This window comes from Medicago sativa, chromosome 7 (assembly GCF_051527215.1).
Source record: "Medicago sativa cultivar Bolivia chromosome 7, Bolivia_mono, whole genome shotgun sequence".
Taxonomy (NCBI): domain Eukaryota; kingdom Viridiplantae; phylum Streptophyta; class Magnoliopsida; order Fabales; family Fabaceae; genus Medicago; species Medicago sativa.
The window spans coordinates 80,395,031-80,419,977 of NC_140755.1; the positions used below are offsets into that span (position 1 = coordinate 80,395,031).

Below are 24,947 nucleotides of genomic sequence, written 5' to 3' on the forward strand. Positions count from 1 at the left end.
ACCTACTATGGTAGAATATTCATGTGGTATTTTCTCAGATTTTGCACGTGTGATACATGTTCCCTCTATTTCTCCGAGCAAAATTCTTCGCATTGCAATGCCTATTGTATCTGCTTGACCTTTCCTAAGTGGTAGACACCACTCTAACCACCACTCTGATGATCAACATTAACAACCACTTTAACCAGTGCTGACCACCACTCCGACCACCGCTTTAATCACTTTCAACTATCACCAGCCTACACCACTCTAACCACCGCTTTAATCACTTTCAACTATCATTCTGACCACCACCGATCATCGATGCACACAACTTTGAGCTCCAATATGACTATCATCGATTATTACTATGAATACCACTTCGACCACCGCCGATCAACACTCCAATCACCTCTCGATCGCCAATCTGACCACAACTCCAACCACCGCAACCATCGCCCTGACCCCAACTTCTAACATCTCAGTCAGCTTTCAAGATTACTGACTGACCCTACAAACCAACACAAGTCTTTTTAGTATGTTTTGTCCTCACTCGCACGCTTTCCCAAAAGGTCAACCATCCAAAGACTACTCCAAGTCAAGCACACTTAACTGTGGAGTTATTATGTAATGGGCTACCGAAAAGAAGATGCATCTTGTTGATATATGTAGTACCAAACAATTCTAATAAGTCATCCTTCAACCATGCACTCTTGTACCTGTACGGGTTTAGGATCCCTCTCATTTTAATGTGATTCAATTTTTGCTTAGAAGCTGCCAAGAACCGGACCACTCCCCGCCCTCATCAGCCTCGAGCGGAGGCGTTACACAACTATATCCACCTTTGATCACCAATATGACTACCACTGACTACCACTCTAACCTCCTTTACAATCGCCACCCCTTACCACCCTGACTACCAAGGATCATCACTTTGACAGTCGTCTGTCGACAACCATTACTTTCAACCACTTTTATTATAATTACTACTAAAATAAATAGATTATATATTTGAAATTTTTTATTTATTTTGCAAATCCAATTGTACAAATTGTTCAAATTAAGACATATTTATGATGGATATTTATTTGGGGAATTAGTCACTTTAGTCCCTGAATGGGAGATGATTCGTCACTTTAGTCCCTGAATGAAGAGAAATTGCAAAACAGTCCCTGAATGTAAACTATGTTAGTCAATTTCGTCCTTGAGATAGAATTTCATGTTCTCCAACATTACCAGAACTTCTAACTCAGGGATGAAATTGACTAACAGAGTTTATATTCAGGGACTCTTTTGCAATTTCTCTGCATTCAAGGACGAAATAGACTAACAAAATTTACATTCAGGGACTGTTTTGCAATTTCTCTGTATTCAGGGACTAAAGTGGCAATTCATCTCCCATTGATGGACTAAAGTGACTAATTTCCGTATTTATTTTTATGTTTGAAATTGATTTTGATTTTTGAATTTTTTTAAAATTCAAAGCAAAAACTATTTTTGGTTTTTTGAATTTTTTTCAAAACTTAAAATAAAAAATGACTACGGACGGCCTATAAGATTAATGATATTCATTTATACAATGATAATTTTTTGGACAACCTTCCTTTTCTATTATCAGAGAGACTGTTTAAAAGTTATAGCAAAAACTGTTGAACAAACAACACGTGAAGGAAAATGAAGTTTCATAGAAGAACCCGTAAATCACTATTTAATTTAAGTTAATAAAAATGGGAATAACCCCACGTGCTTCCACAGGGATGTCAACTTTTGAACAAAACCATTGTGGTTGCTCTATATAAATAGTAATAAATTGAAGTGTATAGTTCAATCCATTATCACTGGTGTGCTTCCACAGTCACTTTGAACGTCCAAAACATGTTGTTTTCTACCACAAAAGACTCAGAGTTTGCATATTTGGAAGGTATTCAACAATACCTTCTTCATGATGATTCCAACATTCATACCTCACATCAACAAATTCAAAGCCCTAACAATGTGTCAAAGACAACTGCACCTACGCGTGAAGTGAAGGCGCCTCCCACATGGAAGCGTTACAGGGGTGTGAGGCGTAGGCCGTGGGGCAAGTTTGCGGCGGAGATAAGAGACCCGAAAAAGAATGGTGCTAGGGTTTGGCTTGGTACTTATGTGACCGAGGAGGAAGCAGGTTTTGCTTACGACAAAGCTGCTTTCAAGATGCGTGGCCAAAAGGCCAAGCTCAATTTTCCCCACCTCATTGGCTCTGATGTGTACATGTCGGAGCCAAAGAGGGAGGTGGTCTTGAAACGGGAATCACCGGAGCCTTCTTCTTCTTCTTCTTCTTCATCAGAAGATAGTGGTGACTCATCGTCACGGGGATCAAAGAGGAGAAGGAGCATGGTTGACCTACTTAACAAATTAGCCAAGAATAGAAGCCAAGTCATGGCGGTTGAAAATGAAATGGCTTCTCAAGAAAATGATGTTGAGCAATGGGTGAATGAGTTGAGTGATTTGTCCCTAATATGGTGCTCTTAATTGTCTGTGTTTATTTTAATTTTTCTATTTCGGTAGCTCCTAAGTTTTTTAGGTTTTTGCTGCAAGTGCAGCTGCTCTTATAATAAGTTTGAGATAATTTTTGCATAACCCTGATGTTATTCAATGGGGGTTATGTTTAAGCATAGCTACGACTATATTGTAATTTTTCCAACAGAGCTCTTCTTTGGATCTGTTGTTAAATTGAAGAAAAAAGAAATCTAAGATTTCACAATTTTAATTTGTTTTACTTTTGGTTTGTTCCTAAAATAAAAGTAATAACCGTAAAAGAAGTTGAAAAGACAAACTCTCATAATTTTTAGTTAAATAGTTAATTTTGTAAATAAATAATAATGGAATAGATATTGAGATATTATACTTTGTGAAGATCCACCTTTGGACCATTTTGAGGTCCATATTAAAAACATACATAAAAAAAAAACATACAAAGGTATGGATTCACGAATTGTTTTTAATATGTAAAAAGAACAATGTCGAATTTTACTTTTTATAGCTTTGAGCAAACTGTGTAATTCTTAGTTTGTTTAAATCATTTTCTTCTTGAATAGTCATTTATCTTGTTTACAATGTGTATGGATTGTAACTTTGATAATGAATTTTGAATAACCCATGTACTCAAAGATTTGAGATTATTTCATTTGACTCTTCATTTTAATGATGATGGAGGTTGCTAGATGGAGAAAGGGATCATTGGAATGGAGTGTTGAAGGCAAATTATGATGAAGGGAATTCTTCTTACCAAATACCTCGTCGGGGATCAATGGTGGAGCCCCTCATGAGCTGACGGTCCACCCGAAAAATAAAAAAAATTAATAACCATAAGTTCATTTTACGAGATTTTAAACAATTTGCAACAGTTTTTAGTTTTCAACAGTCCCAAACCTCGCATAGCGGCGTGCAAGATTTTGTGAACGAAGTTCACAATTAATATTTGTACAATAGAAAAAACAGTTTCATAATTTATCAGTAGTAAAATATGTAATTCATTTTTTTAAATTATCTTGAGATTTTTAGTGAAATTCCTTCACTTCAACTTTGTGGTTAATGCTTATGACAACTTAAATTCCATGTGTATATATATTATAGTTTATTTTAGTGGCCCATCCAGATTGTTTTTCGTGGCTCCACCCTTGCTTGGGATATTGGCCAAGTATACTTCACTTTGGAGGAAAGATCAAAGATTTATGCAAGCTTGGTAAGGTGAGAGGATCATGATTGGCTCTTTAAGTTTATGAAGAAAAAAATTGGAACGGAGAATATAAATCAACATCGATCTATCACCCGTCGCTCTCTCTATCCCTGTATCACCTATCCAGATTACATGAATGCGTCACTCATTTCTTCTTTCTCTTGTATCTCTATCTCTATTAAGGCATATTATTAATATTTGGAGTAAGGATCTCTATTTATCAAAATAAATGAAGTATACAATTTGAGGAGAGATAGACACAAAAAAAGGTAGTAAATGTTTTTGATAAATGGGTCCGCCATCATTAATTATTGTATACTCTTTTCAAGATTTTTTGTGTCTATATCTTTCCAACGAAGAAAATGGAAAGAATTGTAAATGAAGAGTATCTCAACTCTAATATTTGTGTGTCAAAGATTTTTTTCTTCTCAAATTGTAACATCTAGTTTTTCTGCCACATCAATGTTTATTGGTACTTGGTTCATAAAGCCAATATTTAACCACCATATAAAACAAAAACATGTTTGATGTACACTCGTATAAATGAGAAATAAACAAGGAACGAGTGACATGATAAATGTAATATGTTGATGTGATAATAAGAGAAATAGGAATAAAATTAGATGTTGAATAAATGTAGATGAATTTTAGTAGTTTGTAAACAAATTACAATGTGCACGCGACATTATCAACAGAATAAACTAATAATATTCAACAAAGAGGGGATTTATTAATTTGTTGAACAACAAAAAGTGACGACCGTTAGCGCACTCAACAGTTCATGAAGTTTCACAGAAATGGCCTTAAGGGAATATTTAGATTAAATAATGAAATAACACACGCGTTTTCAATGTTCATTTTTGAATAAACAATTTCATAAACAAGAGTTGTTGCTATATATATAAGTGTAGTGAGTAGAGCACATATTCCCAAGTCTAAGTGCTTCCACAAACGAAAACTTAGATCTAAAACACCACTATATTCTCTCATCTAAATTAAACATGGCTTCCACCACCAATGACTCAGATTTTGCATATTTGGAACATATACAACAATACCTTCTTTTTGATGATTCCAGCTTTCTAACATCTTATCAACCTTCTCCAAGCCCTAAAAGTGACAATGAGTCAGACACAACTGTAGAGGCGCGGGAAGTAAAAACCCCTCCGATATGGAAGCGGTACAAGGGCGTGAGGCGTAGGCCATGGGGGAAGTTTGCGGCAGAGATCAGAGATCCAAAAAAGAATGGTGCTAGAGTTTGGCTTGGAACTTACGTTACTGAGGAGGAAGCAGCTTTGGCTTACGACAAAGCTGCTTTCAAGATGCGTGGCCGAAAGGCCAAGCTTAATTTTCCCCACCTCATTGGCTCTGTTGCGTCTACATCAGAGCCAGAGAGGGAGGTGGTTTTGAAACGGGAATCTCCGGAGCCTTCTTCTTCTTCATCAAGTTGTGAGTCATTGTCACCAGAGTCGAAGAGGAGGAGGGGCACGGTTGACCTACTTAACAAACTAGCCAAGAATAGATGCCAAGCTAAGGTGGTTGAAATTGAAACGGCCTCATCACAGGCAAATGATTTTGAGCAATGGGTGAATGAGTTGAGTGACAGCTCTCTAATTTGGTTCTCTTAGCTAGGGTGGTATCATTTTAATTTTTCTGTTTCGCAGCTCCTAAGTTAAATAGTTTTTCTCTGAGTGTAGCTGCTCCTATTTAGTTTGAGATCATTTTTGCATTACCCTGACGAATTTCAATGGGTGATGTTTAAGCAAAGCTACGACTTTATTGTATTTTTTCCATCAGAGCACTCACTTTGGATTTATTGTTAAATTGATGAAAAAGATGTCTAAGATTGCACAATTTATTATTATTTTTTTTACTTTTGTTTGTTACCAAGATATTTGTTTTGAAAATGTAACCCCAAAATATAAAATAATAACCTTTATTCTAATATTGACTTCAAAAAAGTGTCAAAAGGCAAACTCCAAAATTTTGAGTAAAATAGTGAATTTGGTAAATAAATAGAAGGGGAGTGCCTTGTCTTTTTTACGAATGGCTAATTGTTCTAATGTATTGTATCCATAGGTAGCTTTGGTTTTTGTTTTGAGGCTTCTAGATTACTCCTTGTACTTCATCTAGTGTGTTTGGTCTTTCAGCTTCTTAATAAAATAGTTTCATTTGATGTTAAAAAAGAAGAACGGGAATAGATATGCTATTTTTTATGGTTCACCTTTGAACTATAATTGTTGAACCAACACTAACAATCTTCATTAATTTTGATTGCATCTCACAACATTCTAAGACAAGATTATAAGAAAAACTAATGTCATATACAAACTTAAAGTATTTCTAACTAACTAGTCTATCTTGTACGAAGACTTAGAGCTCCTATAGCTAGCCTTGTTCTCCCTCTCCTTATAAGGAACTAAGACTTTTTCAAACAACTATCTTGTATTTGATTCATCATTAGTAAGGAAAGAAGAAATTAGATTTTCGTCTTAGTAAATTAGTAAGGAAAGAAGAAATTAGATACAATGAGCTAGAGTATCCCTTCTACTCTCTTTAATAAAATGTTGTTTATAATTTTTTTTTTGTAAATTAAAATTTTATTAATGAGAATACAAATGGTACTCTAACCCTTACAACTAAAGCAATCCGAACGCGGCAACATAGCATACAAAGTCTACCCACCTTCTAAGGGTTGCAGAGCTTTCACCAAATCACGTGTGCCACAATCATACACAATAATCTTAATTTTAAATCGATCAGTTTGGTGGATAGAGGGGATTTAATTAAACTTTTTTCATTGGAAGAGGTAAAGCAAGCAGTGTAGGACTGTGACAATTTCAAGAGTTCAGGATCACATGGGATAAATTTGCTTTGAAGGTTACTTGGCTCTCTTTGGTGTGGGTGATTTGAAAAGAAAGATACGAACGTTTATTTTCAAAACAAGGAGAATCAATTGCAAAGTTTATATGAAAAGAATAAGATCCAGACTTTTTGGTGGTTAAAATTGACATATGTTACGTTCAATTTTGATTACTATTATTAGACTTAATCATCTTCATTGCGTGTTTGTTGTTACCTAGCATGTTTCCCTCTTTGTTTGCTTTGTTCTTTTTAGACCTGATTTTGTAACTTTGTAACTTTCTCGAAGACTTCTCGAACACATCTTGTGCTAGAATGACTTTTTTATTTTGGTTAATATATTTCATTTTGACATATTAAAAAAAAATTATTTGTTATTTTTTTATGGAATTTGTTATCGTTATTGGTGCTTAGTAATGTAATCAACTTTTAAAATGACGCTACATTTAATACTAAGTGTTAGACATGGCAACAAAATCCACCTCCGCCAGACCCGGCCGCCTCCGCCCTGAATTTAACGGGAAAAAGCCTATTTAACTGGGTGCGGGTGTGGGGGGAATCTGGATTTTTAGTACGGGGGTGGGGGATGCTTACACCCGCTCCGCTCCCACCCCCGTCTCGCACCCGCTTTTTGAAATTTACTTTATTAAATTTTATAATCTTATTTCCACAATCACTAACCTATTCTAATATGTTTTGAATAAGAGGGAAGGGAAGTGTATATTTTAACATAAAAGGGGAGGGGAGTGTAATTTAAACATCTTTGAGGGGAGGGGAGTGTAATTTACTCTTATTAGAATTATTTTGCTCTTTTGAAAAAAGTTTATTAGATCTTTAATTATTAATATAATTATTGTTTTTTGTTGCTATGAAAAAAATATTTTATAAAAAATAGAGTTTTCGCGGATGGGGTGGGGACGGGGCCGGGAGACCCGTCCCATTGAGGGCGGAATTGGGTGTTCGATTTTTACCTTCAATATGATTTGGTGACGGGGGCGGGGACATGGATGCTTAAACCCGCCCGCCCCGTTGCCATGTCTACTAAATGTTAATTTGACAAAGTTTCATGATTAAAAGATATATTTTTTTAGGGATGATTAGAAGATATTATTATCCGTATACAACAATGTCATTTAATAATGGTGCATTATACGTTATCATTGCCAAAATAAAATACTAACGTTATCATTGCCAAAATAAAATACTCCTATTGGGTTTATCCATAAAGCTGATATTATTTTTTGTTCCTAGCATATTTTTTTTCTTTCTTCAAGATAATATCCTATCTGAGGTGTATGAGACACTAATTAACTATTTAAATCAAAATTCGAATTTTTACTAACTTCAAATATTTGATTTATTGGTAAAAAGACATCTCTTAAATCCAAAAGGTTTCGAGTTTGAGTCCGACTAATATCTTTAGAGGGAGGTAAATGTAAATACCCTCGAAACTAACCATCCCTCCATCATAAATTTTTATTAGCAAATAAAGCCTAATTCATTTGTGTTTTTTCTAGGGAATTCTGTTGATTCATAAACCCAATATTTTTGAAGGAATAGAAAAGGGCCTAAGCCATAAAAAAAGGCAATAACAAATGAATTAAAAGAAAAACATAATCTCCACTAATATTAACTAGAACCAAATGTCTAAGTTGAACCGAAGAAATACTCATTTATTCCCTAAAAAAAAATACTCATTTATTGTCAACCCATCACTAGAGTCGCACACATATTAGTTGAAGCATCTACACAATTGCTATAAAAACAAATTACAATGTCCATGCGTGATAACCATAAGAAATAAAATAATTATATTCAACAAAGGGAGAAGAGATTAAAAATATGAAGGTGAGAAAAACACAAGAAGGGGGGTTGAATTGTGTTTTTGAAAAAAAAAATTCTTCGTTTCTCCTAAAAACTGAACACACTGATCAGAAGCTAAGCGAGACAGCTTCTGAAGTGATAATCAGAATCTAAATGCAGCGGAATAAAACAGAGAGAGAGAAGAAGAACGACACAAAGCAATTATACTGGTTCCTTCCACAATCCGGAAGTAGTCCAGTCCCCCTTGCACTTCCAAGGAGATTTCACTATGAGTAATATCTGATTACAAATGCTCAAGCACACAAGCAAGAGACTTCCAATGCTCAAGCACACAAGCAAGAGACTTCCTTTGCTCAAGAACACAATCAAGAGACTTCCTGCTCAAGCACAACTGCAAGAGACTTCCTAACTAAACAAAATTACACAGAAAATTGTTTAAGGTTGAACACTTGATATACAATCAGAGGTGCTCACAATACAAATCAGATACAGACTCAATGGACTTAAGAATTTCTAAGATATGACTTTGAGACACAGAAATTCTAAGTGAATGCAGAACAATTTCAGCAGAGGTTTGGTACTTGTGAAAATCTTGTGAGTCTTTCGTTCAGCGTTCTTGCATTACCAAAACTCTAATTCTTCACTCCTTTATATAGAGGTGTGAAAGAGACGTTGTGAAATTGCCAGCACACCAAAGAGTCGTTGTTGAAGCTTGATCTTTCACCAATGATCTTTTGCATGATTTGGTTGTTGTCCTATGAAGAACAAATTTGAAATCCATTCCTTATCCAAAGGAACATCTATGCAGGCGAAGCTGTATTCTGGAGCTGTTTTCTTGTCTTGTAGCGTGGACACAAAACAGAGTAGTGGAGAACGTGGTTGTACAATTCGTACAAAGTACAATGTCAACGCTTTCGTCCAAATTGCAAGCACAAGCCTTCAAACACCTTTGAAATGACCGTTGCAAAACTCCACTAATCCTTCGTTTGCGTTTTCGAATCCAATAGACAGCTTTTGCATTGATAATTCTTCAAATCTTGAATCTTTTGTAAATTCAGTTGAGATTCAGCTTCTGGTGAAATAGCTTCTGATGAGGCAGCTTCTGATGATGCAGCTTCTGATGATATGATTTCTGCAGCTTCTGGTGACGCAGCTTCTGATGATGTGGCTTCTGGACCTCTTGTCTTCAGAAGCACTATTCTTCAGGAGCAGCTTACTTCAGGAGCGCTATTTCTTCAGGAGCAGCTTGACTTCAGGAGCGCTTTGCCTTCAGAATCATCTAAGCTTCATTTCCTTTGCTCTTTATTTGCTCATTCAGAACCAATGATGATGTAACTTTATAATTATGGTCCTGTACACTTGAACAAATATTAGCTAGTCCAATTTACAATTTTTAATACCTTGTTATCATCAAAACTTTATTAAGGTTCATTGTTAAGCACATTTTGTTCCAACAAAATATATATATATATATATATATATATATATATATATATATATATATAAATAGGGGTTTTGTTTTGTATATACATTTATTGAACAACTTAAAGTGATGACCATTGGCACAACTCAAAAATTCATGAAGTTTCACAGAAATGACCTTAAGGGGAATATATAGATTAAATAATGAAATAACACACGAGGTTTCAATGTTAATCTACTAAACTAAATAAGAAAATAAATGTCCGTTGATTTTACCATTTTGCCCTTATTAAGGGTATTTTAGTAAATTGGTAATTAGAGCTGCCCTTGCCTATATATGTGTTGTTGATAGAGAAAAGAAGAAAAAAAAAACAAGACAGAAAAGAAGGAGAAGAAGGAAACAAGAAAAGAAGGGAGGCCGATGGAAAAGAAAAGAAGAGGAAATGAGAGAAAGGGGAACGGGAGAAAGAAGAAAGAAGAAAGAAGGACCGGGGAGAAGAGAAGGAAGAACAATGAAGAGAGAAGAGGATTGGTTTGTTTGAGAAGAAGAGAAAGAAAAAGGATTGGGATTTTTAATTCAAGGTGATTTCTTTATTTTTACAGAATATTTTTGGTTAGGGTTTAATTTCTTTGTTTTCTTTTGATCAATCTGATATCATGCATGTTTAAAGTTTTGTTTTCCAGAATTTTTTTTGGTTTCAATGGTGATTAGAGTTGGATTTCTCAAGAAAGTTGTTTTATTGATTTTAAGGGTTTGATTTTTTGGTTTTGTTTTGTTGAAGTTGTTGGCTTTTAATTTATTTGTTGCATGTCTGTAACATTGAAGCTTCTGGGTTTGTTGTTTGGTGTACTTTTTTGGAATTGGTTTTGAATTTGTGTTATTTTTGTAGTATTTATGTTTTATTCATTTTGTCTTATTTTGACATGATTTTGTATTTGATATTTCTACGTGAAATTGAGCACGAACAAAGTGTTTGAGAAAATTTCTTAATAAGAAAATTCATGATATTGTTAGTTTTGATCTCAAAATAAGAAAATATGGTTGAGTATCAGAGTGCTGATCATGAACAGCTAATGAAAAGACTCTGGCCTGCTCCTTCTGTAGAGGAGGTAATATCAATAATCATCTGTTTAGGGTGTTTGTTTAAAAATTTATTTCTGATGTGATTCTATGTCATGATTCTAAATAATGAAACTTTGAATATATTGTTATAAACATGTTTGAGTCATTTTCAAATTAGTGTAGTTTAGAATAGACCAAATAAACACATGAGAAGAAAATAAAAATTAAAGATTTACTGCAGCAAAATGATTTTTTGAAAGTTGGAAATTTACTAACCTTCTTAAGCTAATAACTTGCTTTCAATTTTTAGTTTTAATTGTTATACTCTTAATTTTTTTTGTAATGATAATGTTTTATTTAGGGTGAGCCATGGTTTTGTTAAAAGATTTTCAAGCTGTTGCTGTAGTAGGATCAGAGGTGGACAAGCTTTGTGACAGGGTGAGCCATGTTTCCCATATTATTATTATTCATTATAGAAACATTATAACTTGAACAAGATAATGAAGATATTACTGATTGTAATTTTGCAGGTGTTGGCCTTGGATGTGGCTGTCAATGGAGGGACCACGGTTTCTGACAAAGAATTTATTGTGACTACAGAGTTGCTTATGAGGAAATTGCTGGAGCTGGATGGTATTAAGGCTGAAGGTGAAGCTAGGTTGCAGAGAAAAGCTGAGGTAATGTTTATGGTGTTGAGAGTTGCTGACTTGAAGCTTATGATAAAAGATTTTATTTTGCTCAATTTACATTGTTATAAGAATACCATATATGTGCCAAACAAAATCATGGTATTAAAGATGAGCAAATTATTTCGAACTTTTTAAGTTTTTGGAATCTAGGTTGTTAAAAATTAAAAATGGAGTGTTGGAATAGTGTTGGTGGAGTTGTTGAAAATCAAGTAACATGCTCAATGTGATGCAAATTGCAGGTTTTGATGGTGTTGAAATTCATGGAGCTCATGGTTACACAATCTCTGTTTTGGTGAGAATAACTACTACTCAAAATATATGGTTTTCGCTGTAATTTATGAATTGAGGTTTTGAATTTCTTTGACTTTGGAACTAATTAGTATACTGATAGCCCTTGTGTTGTTAATGATTTGTTGTAATATGTTTCCAATGGTCAAAATATTTTCGTTTTGATAAGAAAGCGATTCTGGTGAAGGTGTCGGCGGAGAGGAGTTTTACGGTGGCTATGAAAGTGACCCATGGTCCCTCTTTTCTGCATGTTTTTGGTTTGATGATTTTTTTTGTTTTCCTATTTATGTGTTTTCCTACTTCAGATAACTCATGTGCGATATTTGGTGTGGGATTGTTTGTCATTTTATGAAACAACGTTAGAAGACATTAACAAAGCTCTTCGTACACTTGAAACTTAAAAGAAGGCATCATTTTTACAATATTAAATTATAAAATCATCTCTGTCTCTCACTTGCACAACTTATTGATGGTATTTGGTTCATTATCGTTGATTCTAACGGCTTTGAGAACAGAAACTGTTCTTAAAATAAGAATCAGAAAGGTTTATGGTTAAAAAATCATTATTAAATACAAGAGCAATGTCTCATAGAGAAATTTATTGAATGCATTTTGCAGGTATTTGCTCGAATGACTCCATATGATATGGGAAAAGCCTCTTGTCTGTGTTGAAAATGGCGGTCATGCTTGAAGGGTTGGCAGGCAATGTCATTGGAGGTTTTGAATATGAATCTTCTACTGCTTATAAGTCTAATTTCTGACTACGGAGCCCTTTGATGAAGCTCTCTGGAGCGGTTGAAAACTATAAGATACATAAATGAAAATACGACGGCTCATGGCGGAAAATGTGTCTCACGGCCAAGGTTGCGATTTGACGGTAAGCACAACTATCTCTTATTTCATAGCCTTATTTCCTGCTCTTCATATTGATTGGTGACCTGTGATGGTTAAGTTTTTTACTGCTATGGCTTTTTTTTTGCATACTAATTTCCCTAGATTGGGTGATTATGAAAGGTTAAACCTAAAATGATAATGGCAAGGTCCTGATACATTGATTTGCTTCAATCCTTATGTCGATCTTAAGGACATGATGATATCTATTGGTATGTTCAATTATATTTGCAGATTTCAGTTTTTAACATGTTAAAAATAAGTTATATCAATTAACTCATACACTCATGTCTCTAAAACTATAGGGTTTGTTTTGGTGATTCATGTTTGTTGTCTGGTTTATGCTCAGATCATAACTGAACTCCCTCCTATTAGGTTAGTTTATCTATTTTGTTTTGATTTGTTGATGTTTTGTTTGCATTGTTGTGAATCTGTTTGATTTATTTTGTGTTATTTGAATCTCACAAGTTTGTTGTCACAGGGTTGGAATTGTTTTTTTTTTTTAAGACAATCTCCTGGTGGACACAATGTTATTTGGGGTCTTCCCTCTGCTCACAAGATTCACAATCCTAAGAGTCTTTTGCTTGGATTTCTTGGTAATTTGCATGACTGATCTTAACTTAGTTTGTTAATTGCTTTGATTGATGTCTTTTAGATGCAATATATTATATTAGTGTGTCTAGATTCATTCGAATCAATTTTATTGCTATCAAAGACCAAAATTGCCATGTTTTTAAAGAACTATGTATGCTTCGATTGGCGGTGAGTGTTTAGATTTGTTCCAATTAATTTTCTCGCGTTCCAAGACTAAAATTACCGTTATTTTAAAAAAAAACTATGGTTTTGGCTGGCGGTGGGTTTGACAGCAGTGAACCATTGTGATTTTGGCCAACGCTACACTTTGGAGCTTAAAAAAATTCACCGTGAAACTCACCGTGATTCCTAACATGCAGTTACTTTTGCAATGACTTTTTTTAGTGTACAGGTGCTGGTTCGATAGTTGCCGAAAATTTGAACGATATTTTATGACTTTGGTTGATAAAAAATTTATGGCAAGAATTCTTTTTGGGTAAAGCCTTTGGTTGATAACATAAAAATTGAAGGCACAAAACTATGTTAGATTTTTGCAATGTTAGAATGATGATACCAAAATCCATGATACATATAATCCATGATACATATAATCCATGATACATAAAATTTATGAGGAAGAAAATTACATGATGTATTGTTGTATTTCTATATAGTGGCAATAGATTTATTTTTTACCTCAGTGTTGTCTAATATAGTTATTTATGTGTAAACTGTTTCAGTGGCTTTCAAGTTGTCAAAGAGAAAACCTGATGGCAACCTGCATATGCTCCATAGTATACTGTTTGGGAAGAAAACAAAGGTGATGTTGCTGGCATATTGTTTGTTTTTGCTGACTTCCATTTCTGGCCAGGTTTTTGCTGACATATTATTTCATTTATTTAAAGGTACAGTAATATCCTCTAACACCTCTGCTGCTATTCCTGAATGGTTGTCAGGTTAACAATCTAAAGAGGAATATAGGCCAGTTTTCTGGTTATGCGTGGGCTGAAAATGAGGTACTTTTATGTTATAATGTTGTATTATATTCATAACAATAGATATGAATCTTTGTGAGTGGTTGTGTTCATGTTATCTTTCATTAAAAACATGATGATCTGATCCGTATGGCTGATATTAACCTGCAATTAAATCTACATCTTCACAACTATTGGCAGAAAAAACAGAGAACAAGGGTAAAGGAGAGGATCGACAAATGTGTGAAAGAAAAATTGATTGTCTTCTGCGCTGTTCTTAATATTCCAATAAACAAGAGTAGTGGTGAAGAAGGTACACATTCATATATCATTTTTGAATCCAAAGGAATTCAAGTACCACTTCTAAAATGGTAAATAAATTTTCTAACAAAACATGTTTTCAAGAGGAACTGTCTTCAAAGCTGTTGGTGGTGCTGGTCATGCTTCTCAACAAAGCAAGAAGTCATACAAGAAAGTTTACAAAAATAGGTGATGATTATAATAGCTTGGAACAGGTAACTATCTCTAATTATTCAAAAAGGTCCCATTTTTTGACATTAAGCTCTTAAGTATGACAAACAACAATGTTCAGGTCTTGAATAATTTGGAAACATTCAAATTTTTCATTAGGTGAAAATGATTGCATGGCTGATGGGAGTTTTTGGCATATTTGCAATTATTGATTGGTAGTTTGCAAATAGATGACATTGTAATGTGTCGGCTCTTGTTGGGATTTTGAGTTGCACATCTCTCATTTCAATGTTTTCTTCTCCATTGTTTATAATTGTATATAGGGCAAGCTGTTACTTTTTACAGCGTGTGTATATCTTTTGTGAATTTTAATGAGTATTAGTTTATCCTTAGAATGGAATGGAAAAGAAGATTATGATGATAGTTTATGTCTAACAAAGGTATACCTATGCTATGCAGTTGAGCCTCCAAACATTGAGCAAGCTTTAAAATGGTTGTATAAAGCTTCCGAAGGTGGTAATATCTCAGTACCAACTTGCTCTCTGTCTTCATCGAGCTGGTTGATATCCCATTTGTCTGAATTGTGCATCTCTGCTTGATTTTGTAGGTGCCAAATGGGATAGGAACCCTTTTGGGAATGACCCAGTTGATATTATACTTCTATTATGAGAGTAAATCTAGAAGATTAAATGCCTAAGAACTGCTGATAGTGTCATATGCATGATCACTTCTGCTGAAAAGATGAAGGTACAAGCTAATATTCAATATTTTGTATTAAGATTTTTGGTCTTTCACGGTCCGTGGCGCGTAAAGAAAGTTGTCTGATATTGGCTATTTGTTGCTCAATGTAAGAGATAGGTTTCTTGAATTGAGCATAATGAATTTTTTTTAATACATTATGTACAACAAATGAGCAAATTGTTCCCTATGAAAAGAAATTTTAAGGTTCAAATAATAAGTGTATGCAAATGATGCTAGAGTTAGGGACCATAATCAATATACATAGCCCAACATGAATGATAGGGACCAGAATCTGATAGTGACATTGAAATTGAGAAGATACCAAATCCCATCAATCGAATCACGTTTTTGAGAAATAGATCAAATTAAAAGGAAGATGACAATGGCATCGAGCAATGTTGATGAACAGTTAATTTTACCTGTTTTGGCTTTGTTTATTTTTACTTTTACTTTTGCCATTTTGATTTCATTCTTTAATCTCTTCAAATTTTATAATCAATATGTAACACTTGCAAGTGGTTTTGTTTTGGATCCCACAGTTTTTTTGTCCTAATGCAGCACACCGATTTCTTTATGATTTGAAGTTGTTCCTTTTTTATACTCATTCTGATTCAAATTGCAGGTTGGACAATTGATAGAGATAAACAAGGTTGACAAAGCAGAATTTAAATTGTTTCTGCAAGTGGAGCCTAGGCTGGTAGCATTTATATTATGTCAAGGGTATCTACCAATACCAACCAGATCATTCTTACAGTTCTTGATTATGTGTACTCACAATATTCTTCTGTAATACACATTGATCAACCTTAAATAAATTTACATGAAAGTTTTAGTTGAATACTTGAATTTAATGAAGTTTTACTTTTACACATGAACCGCTGCTTCAATTAACTAAAAAGGAATTTGAAGGAGTGTATTTGAACTTATCTTATGACATAAGCTTGTGTGCAAATATTTAGAAAATTGGCTAAGGGAATCAGTTTACACATAAGCTTGTGTGCAAATAGTAATCCGCTTTCCATTTGGAATCAGTTTACTTTTAAGAGTTAACAAATATGTGTTTGCAAACAAAATTATCCGAAAAAAAGCAATCCACCCCGTGCGAAGCACGGGTTTGTAGCTAGTTTTTGAATAAAAAAATTTCATAAACAAGAATTGTTGCTATATAAATAAAGTTAGTATAGCACCATATCCACAAATCTCATTGCTTCCACAAACGGTAGACTTTAGATCCAAAATACCACTACTCTTTCATCCAAAACTTGGCTTCTACCACCAAAGACTCAGATTTAGAATATTTGGAACAAATTCAACAATACCTTCTTTTTGATGATTCTAGCATGCTGAAATCTCATCCACCTTTTCCAAGCCCTAAAAGTGACAATGATTCAGACACACTTGTAGAGGCGCGTGAAGTAAGCACGCCTCCTATATGGAAGCGGTACAAGGGCGTGAGGCGTAGGCCATGGGGGAAGTTCGCGGCTGAGATAAGAGATCCAAAAAAGAATGGCGCTAGAGTTTGGCTTGGAACTTATGTGACTGAGGAGGAAGCAGCTTTGGCTTACGACAAAACTGCTTTTAAGATGCGAGGCCGAAAGGCCAAGCTTAATTTTCCCCACCTCATTGGCTCTGATGTGTCGTTGGAGCCAGAGAGGGAGGTGGTTTTGAAACGGGAATCGCCCGAGCCTTCTTTTTCTTCTTCTTCTTCATCAAGTTGTGAGTCATTGTCACCAGGGTCGAAGAGGAGGAGGGGCATGGTTGACCTACTTAACAAATTAGCCAAGAATAGAAGCCAAGCAGCCATGGTGGTTGGCGCTGAAAAGGCCTCACAAGCAAATGATTTTGAGCAGTGGGTGAATGAGTTGAATGATTGCACTCTAATCTAGAGCTCATAGTGTAGTTTTGTTTATTTTATATTTTCTTCTAATTTGTGCAGTTTTCTGATATTTTTTCATTACCCTTTTGATATTAATCAAGGTGTGATGTTAAGCAAAACAACAATGCTGTTATTTTTCCAAAAGAACATTTCTTTGGATTTGATGTTAAGTTGAAGAAAAGGATATTTAATATGCAGAATTTCATTTCCAAAAAAAAGATGCACCATTTCAATCCTTTCTATCCTTGGTTCAAACAAGTTAAGTTATACAATCCCACAATTTTGTTTGAATAATTTTTGTTTTTTTACACCAATTGAGTGAAAAAGTTGCAATAGTGGAAATCAATTCTCCTCCTTTTTCAACGGCATTGCATATATTTGAAATTGATGAATGAGTACTATAGATGCTCACACCCAGATACCAATATAGAAAACAAAAATACAAGCAATGAAAGCCTCGATAAAAAAAAAAAAACAAACTAGGCGACCATACAAATAACTATCTTAAAAGGTGAATGGAAGCTTCAACTACCCACTCGTAAAAATATAAAGAATTCTTGGATGATTTTCTCAAAACCACTTTTAAGAAGAGAACTTAATTCGATTTACCAATTGCTCAATATTTATAATTTTATTAGACAAAATAACATCATTGTGAACCTTCTAAATCGACCATACTATTGAATGCTGAACTAACGCCCAACGATTTATATATGTAGACCAGATAGAAAGGCAGGACACAAGATTTCTACTTGGCATGTCTCTCTTTAACATGCCTAAAAGCTTGTTAACAATGATTTATATTTGTAGCAGATTTTTGAGTACCCTTGTTCTAAATGTGAAGAAATATTTAGTCATAAAAAGTAGACTCAAATAGTATATTTTTCAGAAGAGAATTGGCTAAACGAAATTTAGATTTGCTCATTGGTGGAAACAAGCATATGGTATATTTAAACACTGGGAGATTTAATTTTCATTTGTGAATATCTTTGGCCTCTGAGTTACCATCATTAAGAAATTTTTTAAGAATATTTTCGTGTTGAATGCATATATTCACTCAGGTAAGTTGTAGGAGGAGATCTAATCTAAATCTAGTAGAGTTTCAAGGAAGTTGAAAATCATGATTCGATCTCGTAGATTATTTTTTTTTTCCTTTTTTGGAAATTGAAATTTATGCTTTGGATACATTCACCTCGATAGAATTCATTTATTCAACACTGTACTAAAATATGCACGTGTACTGTCTATAACTATTATGCCACGTTGCCTTTCCTTCAAAGTCCGAGAAGCTTGATTTTGACGGGTAGCACTTTGGTGACATTAAGATGTTAATGTCATCTGACATTGACCAATCATAATGTCACAAATGTGTATAAGGACAAAAAATGTTTGTTAGTGAGAGAGAAGAAAGTCATGGTTTTTTGTCATTTTGCGCACTTGTGACATTGTGGTTGACCAATTGTTAGCCTATATTTTTAGAGGTTATCAATAAATGCAGTCAAAATAAGTTGACCTTAGGATCGAAGAAATGAAGGATTGCTCCTGTATCTTTATCGAAGTTGGACTTGCTGGAAACACGTGTTTCAGTTCGACGGACAAAAAGCTATCGAAGGGCAGTTATTATTTCGGATAAGGATAAGCAAGCAGACATTTCCAAGGCGCGTTCGAAATTCAAATCGAATGGATATGATTTGTTAGTTTACTGCAGTTATTGGTTTGAATTCAAATTTAGGTAGTTATTTCTATTTGTATAAATAGTAGCTTTTCCAAAGGAAAAGTGGTCACAATCTAATCATACAAAAAACTTACACTCAAATTATCCGTATGGAAACGAGAAACGAGTCACAAGTTGCAATGTATGAATCTGTGTACCAATTTACATTCAATCAATGCAATTTAATCTAGTTTTCTTAAATGTCTTTACATTTTACTTGTTTCTTTTGAGCAATTCATCTTACTTTTACTTAACAAATTTCGATTGAATTCAACTGGGTTGAATTCGATTGCTTTATTTACTTTTGTTCATTTAGTTCTTCAAAGAACAATAACAACTTTCTTGGAAACAACAAAAGCACAAATATGTCCTTAAGATTTACTGGTTGATCTTGCAAGTAAATATTTTTTAAACCGGCGGTTGTTTACCAAAAATCAGTGTAAACACCAATGTCGCATGATGTTTGACAATGACTTAGGGTCTATTTGAATTGAGCTTATTTTAAACTTATGGAAAAGAGTTCATGAAACATTATATATTCATAATTTGTTTTTTCATAATCTACCTTAACAAATTTATAAAAAGTACATTTATGTTACATTATTTGCATAAGCTGCTATGCATAAACTCTAAAATAAACTAATCTAAACAGACCATAGCTTTGTTGCCTATATGAGATACATAAGTAAGTTCTCCCTTATCAATCGAATTTTTTTCTTCAAATAGAGTCAACTAATGAAACTCGTGACTGATTTATATTTCTTACCACACGAATCAATTCATTATTATTACTCTTGATAATATTAAGTCTTTTTGGTGGAATAATTAATTAATTGTTTTTGACAATTTTTTTATAGATAGATAAAATAACAATAATCATGAAAAATTTATATACCAAATGGAGGAACAGGAGTTTAAAATTTAATTTATGGCTAATGGTTTAATAATTTTAATATTTTTGTCTACGTGTAGACAAAATTAATTTTTTATATATAAAACTAGGAGAATGCTAACCGGTGCCCCAATGATATTGGTTAAACATCCAAAACAAGCAAGTTTTTTTAAAAAGCTGTGTAATCATTATTTAATAAAAAATAACATCTTACAATTCTAAGACAAAATTTATTTGTAGAATTCTTAACGAATGCCCTGAAGACGCTAATTAGTAAAAACTAAGGCCAAATACCTCCCTGGGTCCTTTAAGTTTCACGTTTGTAACATACAGGTCATTTAAGTTTCAAAGGTTACAAATAGGTCCTTTAAGTTTCTAAGGTTTCAGATAGGTCCTTAACGGAGGTTGATAGAAAGAACCTATCTGAAACAAACTCGAAACTTAAAGGACCTATCTGAAACCTTAAAAACTTAAAGGACCTATCTGTAACCTTTGAAACTTAAAAGACCTATCTGTTACAAACGTGAAACTTAAAGGACCCAGGGAGGTATTTGGCCAAAAACTAATTATTTTCCGTAGATACATCAGAATACGCGTATACTATTCAGTACTCAGCCCATAACATACATTAATTATTATGCTGTATTATTTGAATGGATTCCCTTTTCTAAAAAAAGAATTGATTCCCTTTTACATATACAAATGTACAAAAAAAGTGAGCTCAACATGTGCTGTTGCTAATTAAGTGTATGAGAAATGCTAGGGTCACTCATTCTAACACTCACCTCTAACACACACCAATAGAAATTAGCCACATCATCCAGCTTTTAGATTCTTTTTACTGGCAACCGGTTTCATCTTTATTGTGTGTAACCCATTTATTTTATTATTTTATTTATTTTTATTAAGATTTGGAGTTTAGCTATTCATCTTCTTCTCTATATCATCCTCTCACAAAGGTTACGGTCCCTTGAAGTTCTATGTTTCAACAAGCCAACCTGTAAAAAATCACAATAATCCATTGAAAACATGTTCGAGAACATTTTTTTTACTTTTGATAAAAAAAAATAGTTGTTGGATTGTTATTGAAAACATGAAATTGGATTGTTATTGAAAAAGGGATTAAACAACAGAAAATAGTTGATGCTCTGCTGCTTAGAACCCAACTTAAAAACGATTCAGAGATTGATTTGAAAAAACAATATGAAACCCATATATGAATAAACATTTGAATTAGGGAAAAGGTCCGTGGAAGAGAAACAAGCAGTGGCAATGAACGAATTAAGTCAAACAATATGAATTGAATAATATGAAATCGGTGGTGGGTGTTGAAGTAAAAGAACAATCCTCAAGATCTTTCACCAGAAAACTCAGAAAACTCTCTTCAATGGATTGACAGTGAAAACGAAGAAGATAGGGAAAGGGTAGAAACAATAAAATTACAAAAAAAAAAAAACAGTGCTTTCTCTTTCCACTTGAAGTACCGGTTACCAAGTAAAATTTTTAAAATATGGAGTGATGTGGCACCAATAGATGAGAGTGTGTTAGAGGAGAGTGTTAGAATGAGTAACCCTAGCATTTCAGTGTATAATGTCACTAACGTGTCCTATATGTATAATGACCATCATATTATAACTATTCTCTTAATATTATTTTAAGGGGAATAACTAATCTATATATATAATACAATAAAAGCATATGTGAAATTTTTATATTGTTTTCTCTGTTACTTTTATATTGTTGAAGATTTATAATTGTGAGCTTATGCACATATCTAAATGATCAGCATGATAAGATTTGATTCCTTTTGTAGTGAATTTTTTTTGTGCAATGCGACAATTAATGAATCAGCTTCACAGTAGGAAACACATTATTAATGAGTCAGCTTATTGATTACTCTCTCCATTTCAATGGATTCCCATTATTAAGATAGGCATTATGTTAACAACAGAGTCTCACCACCACCAACGCGACTCACAAGTTTTGAAATATTTTTTCCAATATTTTATGAGTATTTGCTAACTTGTATCCTAAGGCTTTGTTTGGGAGTTTGGAGGGGAGGGGAGGGGAGGGTTTTGGAAAAAAGGAAAGAGCAAGTGGAAGAAATAGAAGACATTGGAAGGAGAGGGCTTTGAAGGTTAATTTTTTGCTCATACTAAAAAATCCCCCTCATTTGGGGGAACTCAAAAATTGTATTGGGGGAGGGTTTTGGGGGGTTATGGAGGGTTTATATGAATTTTTCAAATCCAATCCATGTTGTTATTATATTCTTAAAATTAAAAGTATATTAATCATAAGTATTAGTTTATCATTCTCTAAAAAATTGTTCTTTAAAAAAATATGAATTTTTTTGTCAATTTTTCTATATATTTCCAACGGCCCAAAGCCCTCCCCTCCCTTCCCCTCCAAACTCCCAAACAAAGCCTAAGAGAACAAACAAGAAAGTAGAAAGAAACAATAGATTATTCAATGATAAAGAATGCTCAACATCTCAGATCGTGGACAAGATTAAGTCGCTAACTTTTATGTCGTTGAAGGCGAAGTTTACTACTCTTCCTTTCAATTATCATGCGTGGTGGTTTAGTCCGTTCACCATGTTGGACATTGGTTAATGTTGTCTTTATTATTGCTCTCTTTTTATGCTTTTCTGTTTCCCTTTTTTTAATAGCTTGTTACAACTCTTTGTTCTCTCCTGATACACCTTGTGTTAGGAAGGACACTTTGATTTTTTTTTTTTTGGTTACAAAGTTAAAGAAGAAAGAAAAAGCAACAACCAGAAAAACAAAGAGGCCTAAGCTCTAGGGAAGAAGGTTCCCATTGCGTCAGTCCTGATTAAAGGAAGAAGATCATTGGGAGGAGTAACATGGTTGACAAAATCTTCATTAGAGGTGGCACCCAGCTTTGCGAAGAAATCGGCACATTGGTTTCCCTCTCTAAGGCAATGTTTAAGAGAGAAATTTTGGATTATCACTGCGTAGGTGTGATAAGGGGAAGCATGCCCTGTGAGAAGCTGGATTTGAGAGCAAGGAGTCTGAGTAACACACCATATCATCAATGCCTGTATCCACTGCAAGCAGCAGGCCACGTTGAATTGCAGTAAGCTCTGCCAATAAAATATCAGATGTTGAAGCAAGGTAACCAGAGAAACTTGATAAAAAAAGGCCAGCAGAGTTTCTGAAGATGCCACCATATCCTGCCCGAATTGGAGATCCCAAGCAAAAAAAGCAAAAAAAAGGACACTTTGATTGGGTAATATATTCCATTTTAGCCTCTTCAAAAAAAAAAAAAAGAGTAAATATAGAAATTTGATCTTGAAAATTGTGCTTTCATAATTTTAAAAGGTAAAAAACTTATCTTTTCAATGCAACATTTATTTTTTTTAATTCTATTTTTAGATCCGTATCTTGTGCCCTAAGGGCACAAATAAGCATTTTCCATATTTTATACATGGAGATGACATTGATCAAGAACTATAAAAGTAGTGTAATTAATATTTTGTCAAATGTAACTGTTTATATTTTCAAGACAAAATTTTTATTTATGAATTTCTTAGGCAATGCCTCGGGCATGGATTATCAAGACCCTTTATACATTTGTATTCATAATTTTTACATAACCATTTAAAAAAAAGGCAAAATACTTTTTGCGGTTTTTTAAATTAGATGCTTATTACAAGTTTTTTTTTGAAAGGATATGCTTATTACAAGCTAGTACTTTAAGTTTTTTATATTACAAATTGATCCTATAATTTTTTTTATTAGAAATTGGTCCTTTAAGTCATAGAATATTTACACTGTTACCAATTTTTTTCAGCAAACTTCGTTAAAAATTGCTTATGGACCATTTAACATTGAGGTGGTAGATAAACATTTCATCAACAATTTTATAAATCAAGTAATCGATCAATTTTGCTTCAAATCAAAACTGAACAATACACCTATATATGGACCTTACTTTCAAGAGCGGTAAATTTGGGCATACTAACTTAATATTAAACGTCCACATAAACACTTTTTAATTGAGTTTGATGAAAATATGATCATGATGCAAAATATTTAATGATTTAAAGGAGCAATTTGTAACAGAAAAAAAACTTAAAAAAAACTAACTTGTTATAAACATCTAACTTAAAAGACTGCATATGGTATCACCGTTGGTATCTACTCCCTCCGGTTCTTTTTACAAGAAACAGTTGACTTTTTAGATACATTGAATAAATTATGTATCTGATTTAGATTTTAGACCAGATACGTAAATTATTCAATGTATCTAAAAAATCAAGTGTTTCTTGTAAATAGGACCGGAGGGAGTAATTTTCAATCTTGCTTCCCTAACATGACTAAATTGAAACCGTAAAGATGCCAAAATCCCATTCCACCGTATTCTTTCCTCATGGTTAATTTCTATCAACTTAACCAATTTATACCTCTCCCATTACTTCTCAAATCCCCGCTAAAAATAATTTAACATATGTTTGATCTTTTCTCCTGAAGTTGTGGAAATGATAAAAGAACTTATACACCATGTCGTTATAGATTGAGCATTTAATTTGATGAGTACTTCTCTTCCCACCTTTGGCAAATGCTTACCTGACCAATTTCGAATGCACTTCCAAATTTAAACTCTATTGTAATTAAATATTAATTTCAACTGAAATTTTTTCTGACTTCTGCATATTGATAGCTTGGATCGACACTTTCTCGTAAGTCTTGAGAGTATCAAGCATCATTGTAGCCGGTCCTGCAAAAAATAAAACAAACATCATCTATTAAAACGTGTGTCAAGAGCAAAGCTCCACGACACACCTTGACCCAATGAATGTCTCCTCGTGTCTCCAATCTTTTTAAGAGAATCAAAATGAATTCTACAAAAATAATGAACAAATAACGGGGGTAAAAGATCTCTTTAACGAATTCCTCTACCTGAAATTTGCAAACCAATTCTATGTAAGTCCATTTTATGCGTCATAC

The 24,947-nt window shown here is 33.7% G+C and overlaps 4 protein-coding genes across 37 annotated transcripts; all 4 read left to right on the top strand.

Annotated features, from left to right (window-relative positions):
* The first annotated feature begins 1,800 nt into the window (after positions 1-1,800).
* Positions 1,801-2,728, top strand: LOC146909039 (ethylene-responsive transcription factor ERF105-like). Its single transcript, XM_085730487.1, has one exon. It carries the CDS (start codon positions 1,855-1,857, stop codon positions 2,488-2,490), a length of 636 nt encoding a protein of 211 aa, XP_085586613.1. The 5' UTR covers positions 1,801-1,854; the 3' UTR covers positions 2,491-2,728.
* Positions 2,729-4,616: 1,888 nt separating this feature from the next.
* On the top strand, positions 4,617-5,551 carry LOC146909040 (ethylene-responsive transcription factor 2-like). The gene has a single exon (XM_085730489.1). The coding sequence runs from the start codon at positions 4,699-4,701 to the stop codon at positions 5,323-5,325; it is 627 nt and encodes a 208-aa protein (XP_085586615.1). The 5' UTR covers positions 4,617-4,698; the 3' UTR covers positions 5,326-5,551.
* A 4,613-nt stretch (positions 5,552-10,164) lies between these two features.
* LOC146909041 (DEK domain-containing chromatin-associated protein 1-like) lies at positions 10,165-16,333 on the top strand. Of its 34 annotated transcripts, none has more exons than XM_085730456.1 (16): positions 10,165-10,387; positions 10,821-10,915; positions 11,230-11,306; positions 11,399-11,545; positions 11,797-11,849; positions 12,464-12,722; positions 12,860-12,948; positions 13,042-13,111; positions 13,205-13,332; positions 14,050-14,180; positions 14,266-14,325; positions 14,485-14,596; positions 14,689-14,772; positions 15,214-15,270; positions 15,362-15,501; positions 16,118-16,333. In XM_085730456.1, the coding sequence occupies exons 7-15, from the start codon at positions 12,933-12,935 to the stop codon at positions 15,421-15,423; spliced, it is 720 nt and encodes a 239-aa protein (XP_085586582.1). In that variant the 5' UTR covers positions 10,165-10,387; positions 10,821-10,915; positions 11,230-11,306; positions 11,399-11,545; positions 11,797-11,849; positions 12,464-12,722; positions 12,860-12,932; the 3' UTR covers positions 15,424-15,501; positions 16,118-16,333. The 34 variants fall into 34 exon arrangements, with proteins under 34 accessions (XP_085586582.1, XP_085586584.1, XP_085586583.1 ...); XM_085730458.1 differs by having other exon boundaries at positions 10,859-10,915; XM_085730457.1 differs by having other exon boundaries at positions 10,877-10,915.
* Positions 16,334-16,691: 358 nt separating this feature from the next.
* Positions 16,692-17,713, top strand: LOC146909042 (ethylene-responsive transcription factor 13-like). Its single transcript, XM_085730488.1, has one exon. It carries the CDS (start codon positions 16,836-16,838, stop codon positions 17,379-17,381), a length of 546 nt encoding a protein of 181 aa, XP_085586614.1. The 5' UTR covers positions 16,692-16,835; the 3' UTR covers positions 17,382-17,713.
* The last annotated feature ends 7,234 nt before the right edge of the window (positions 17,714-24,947 follow it).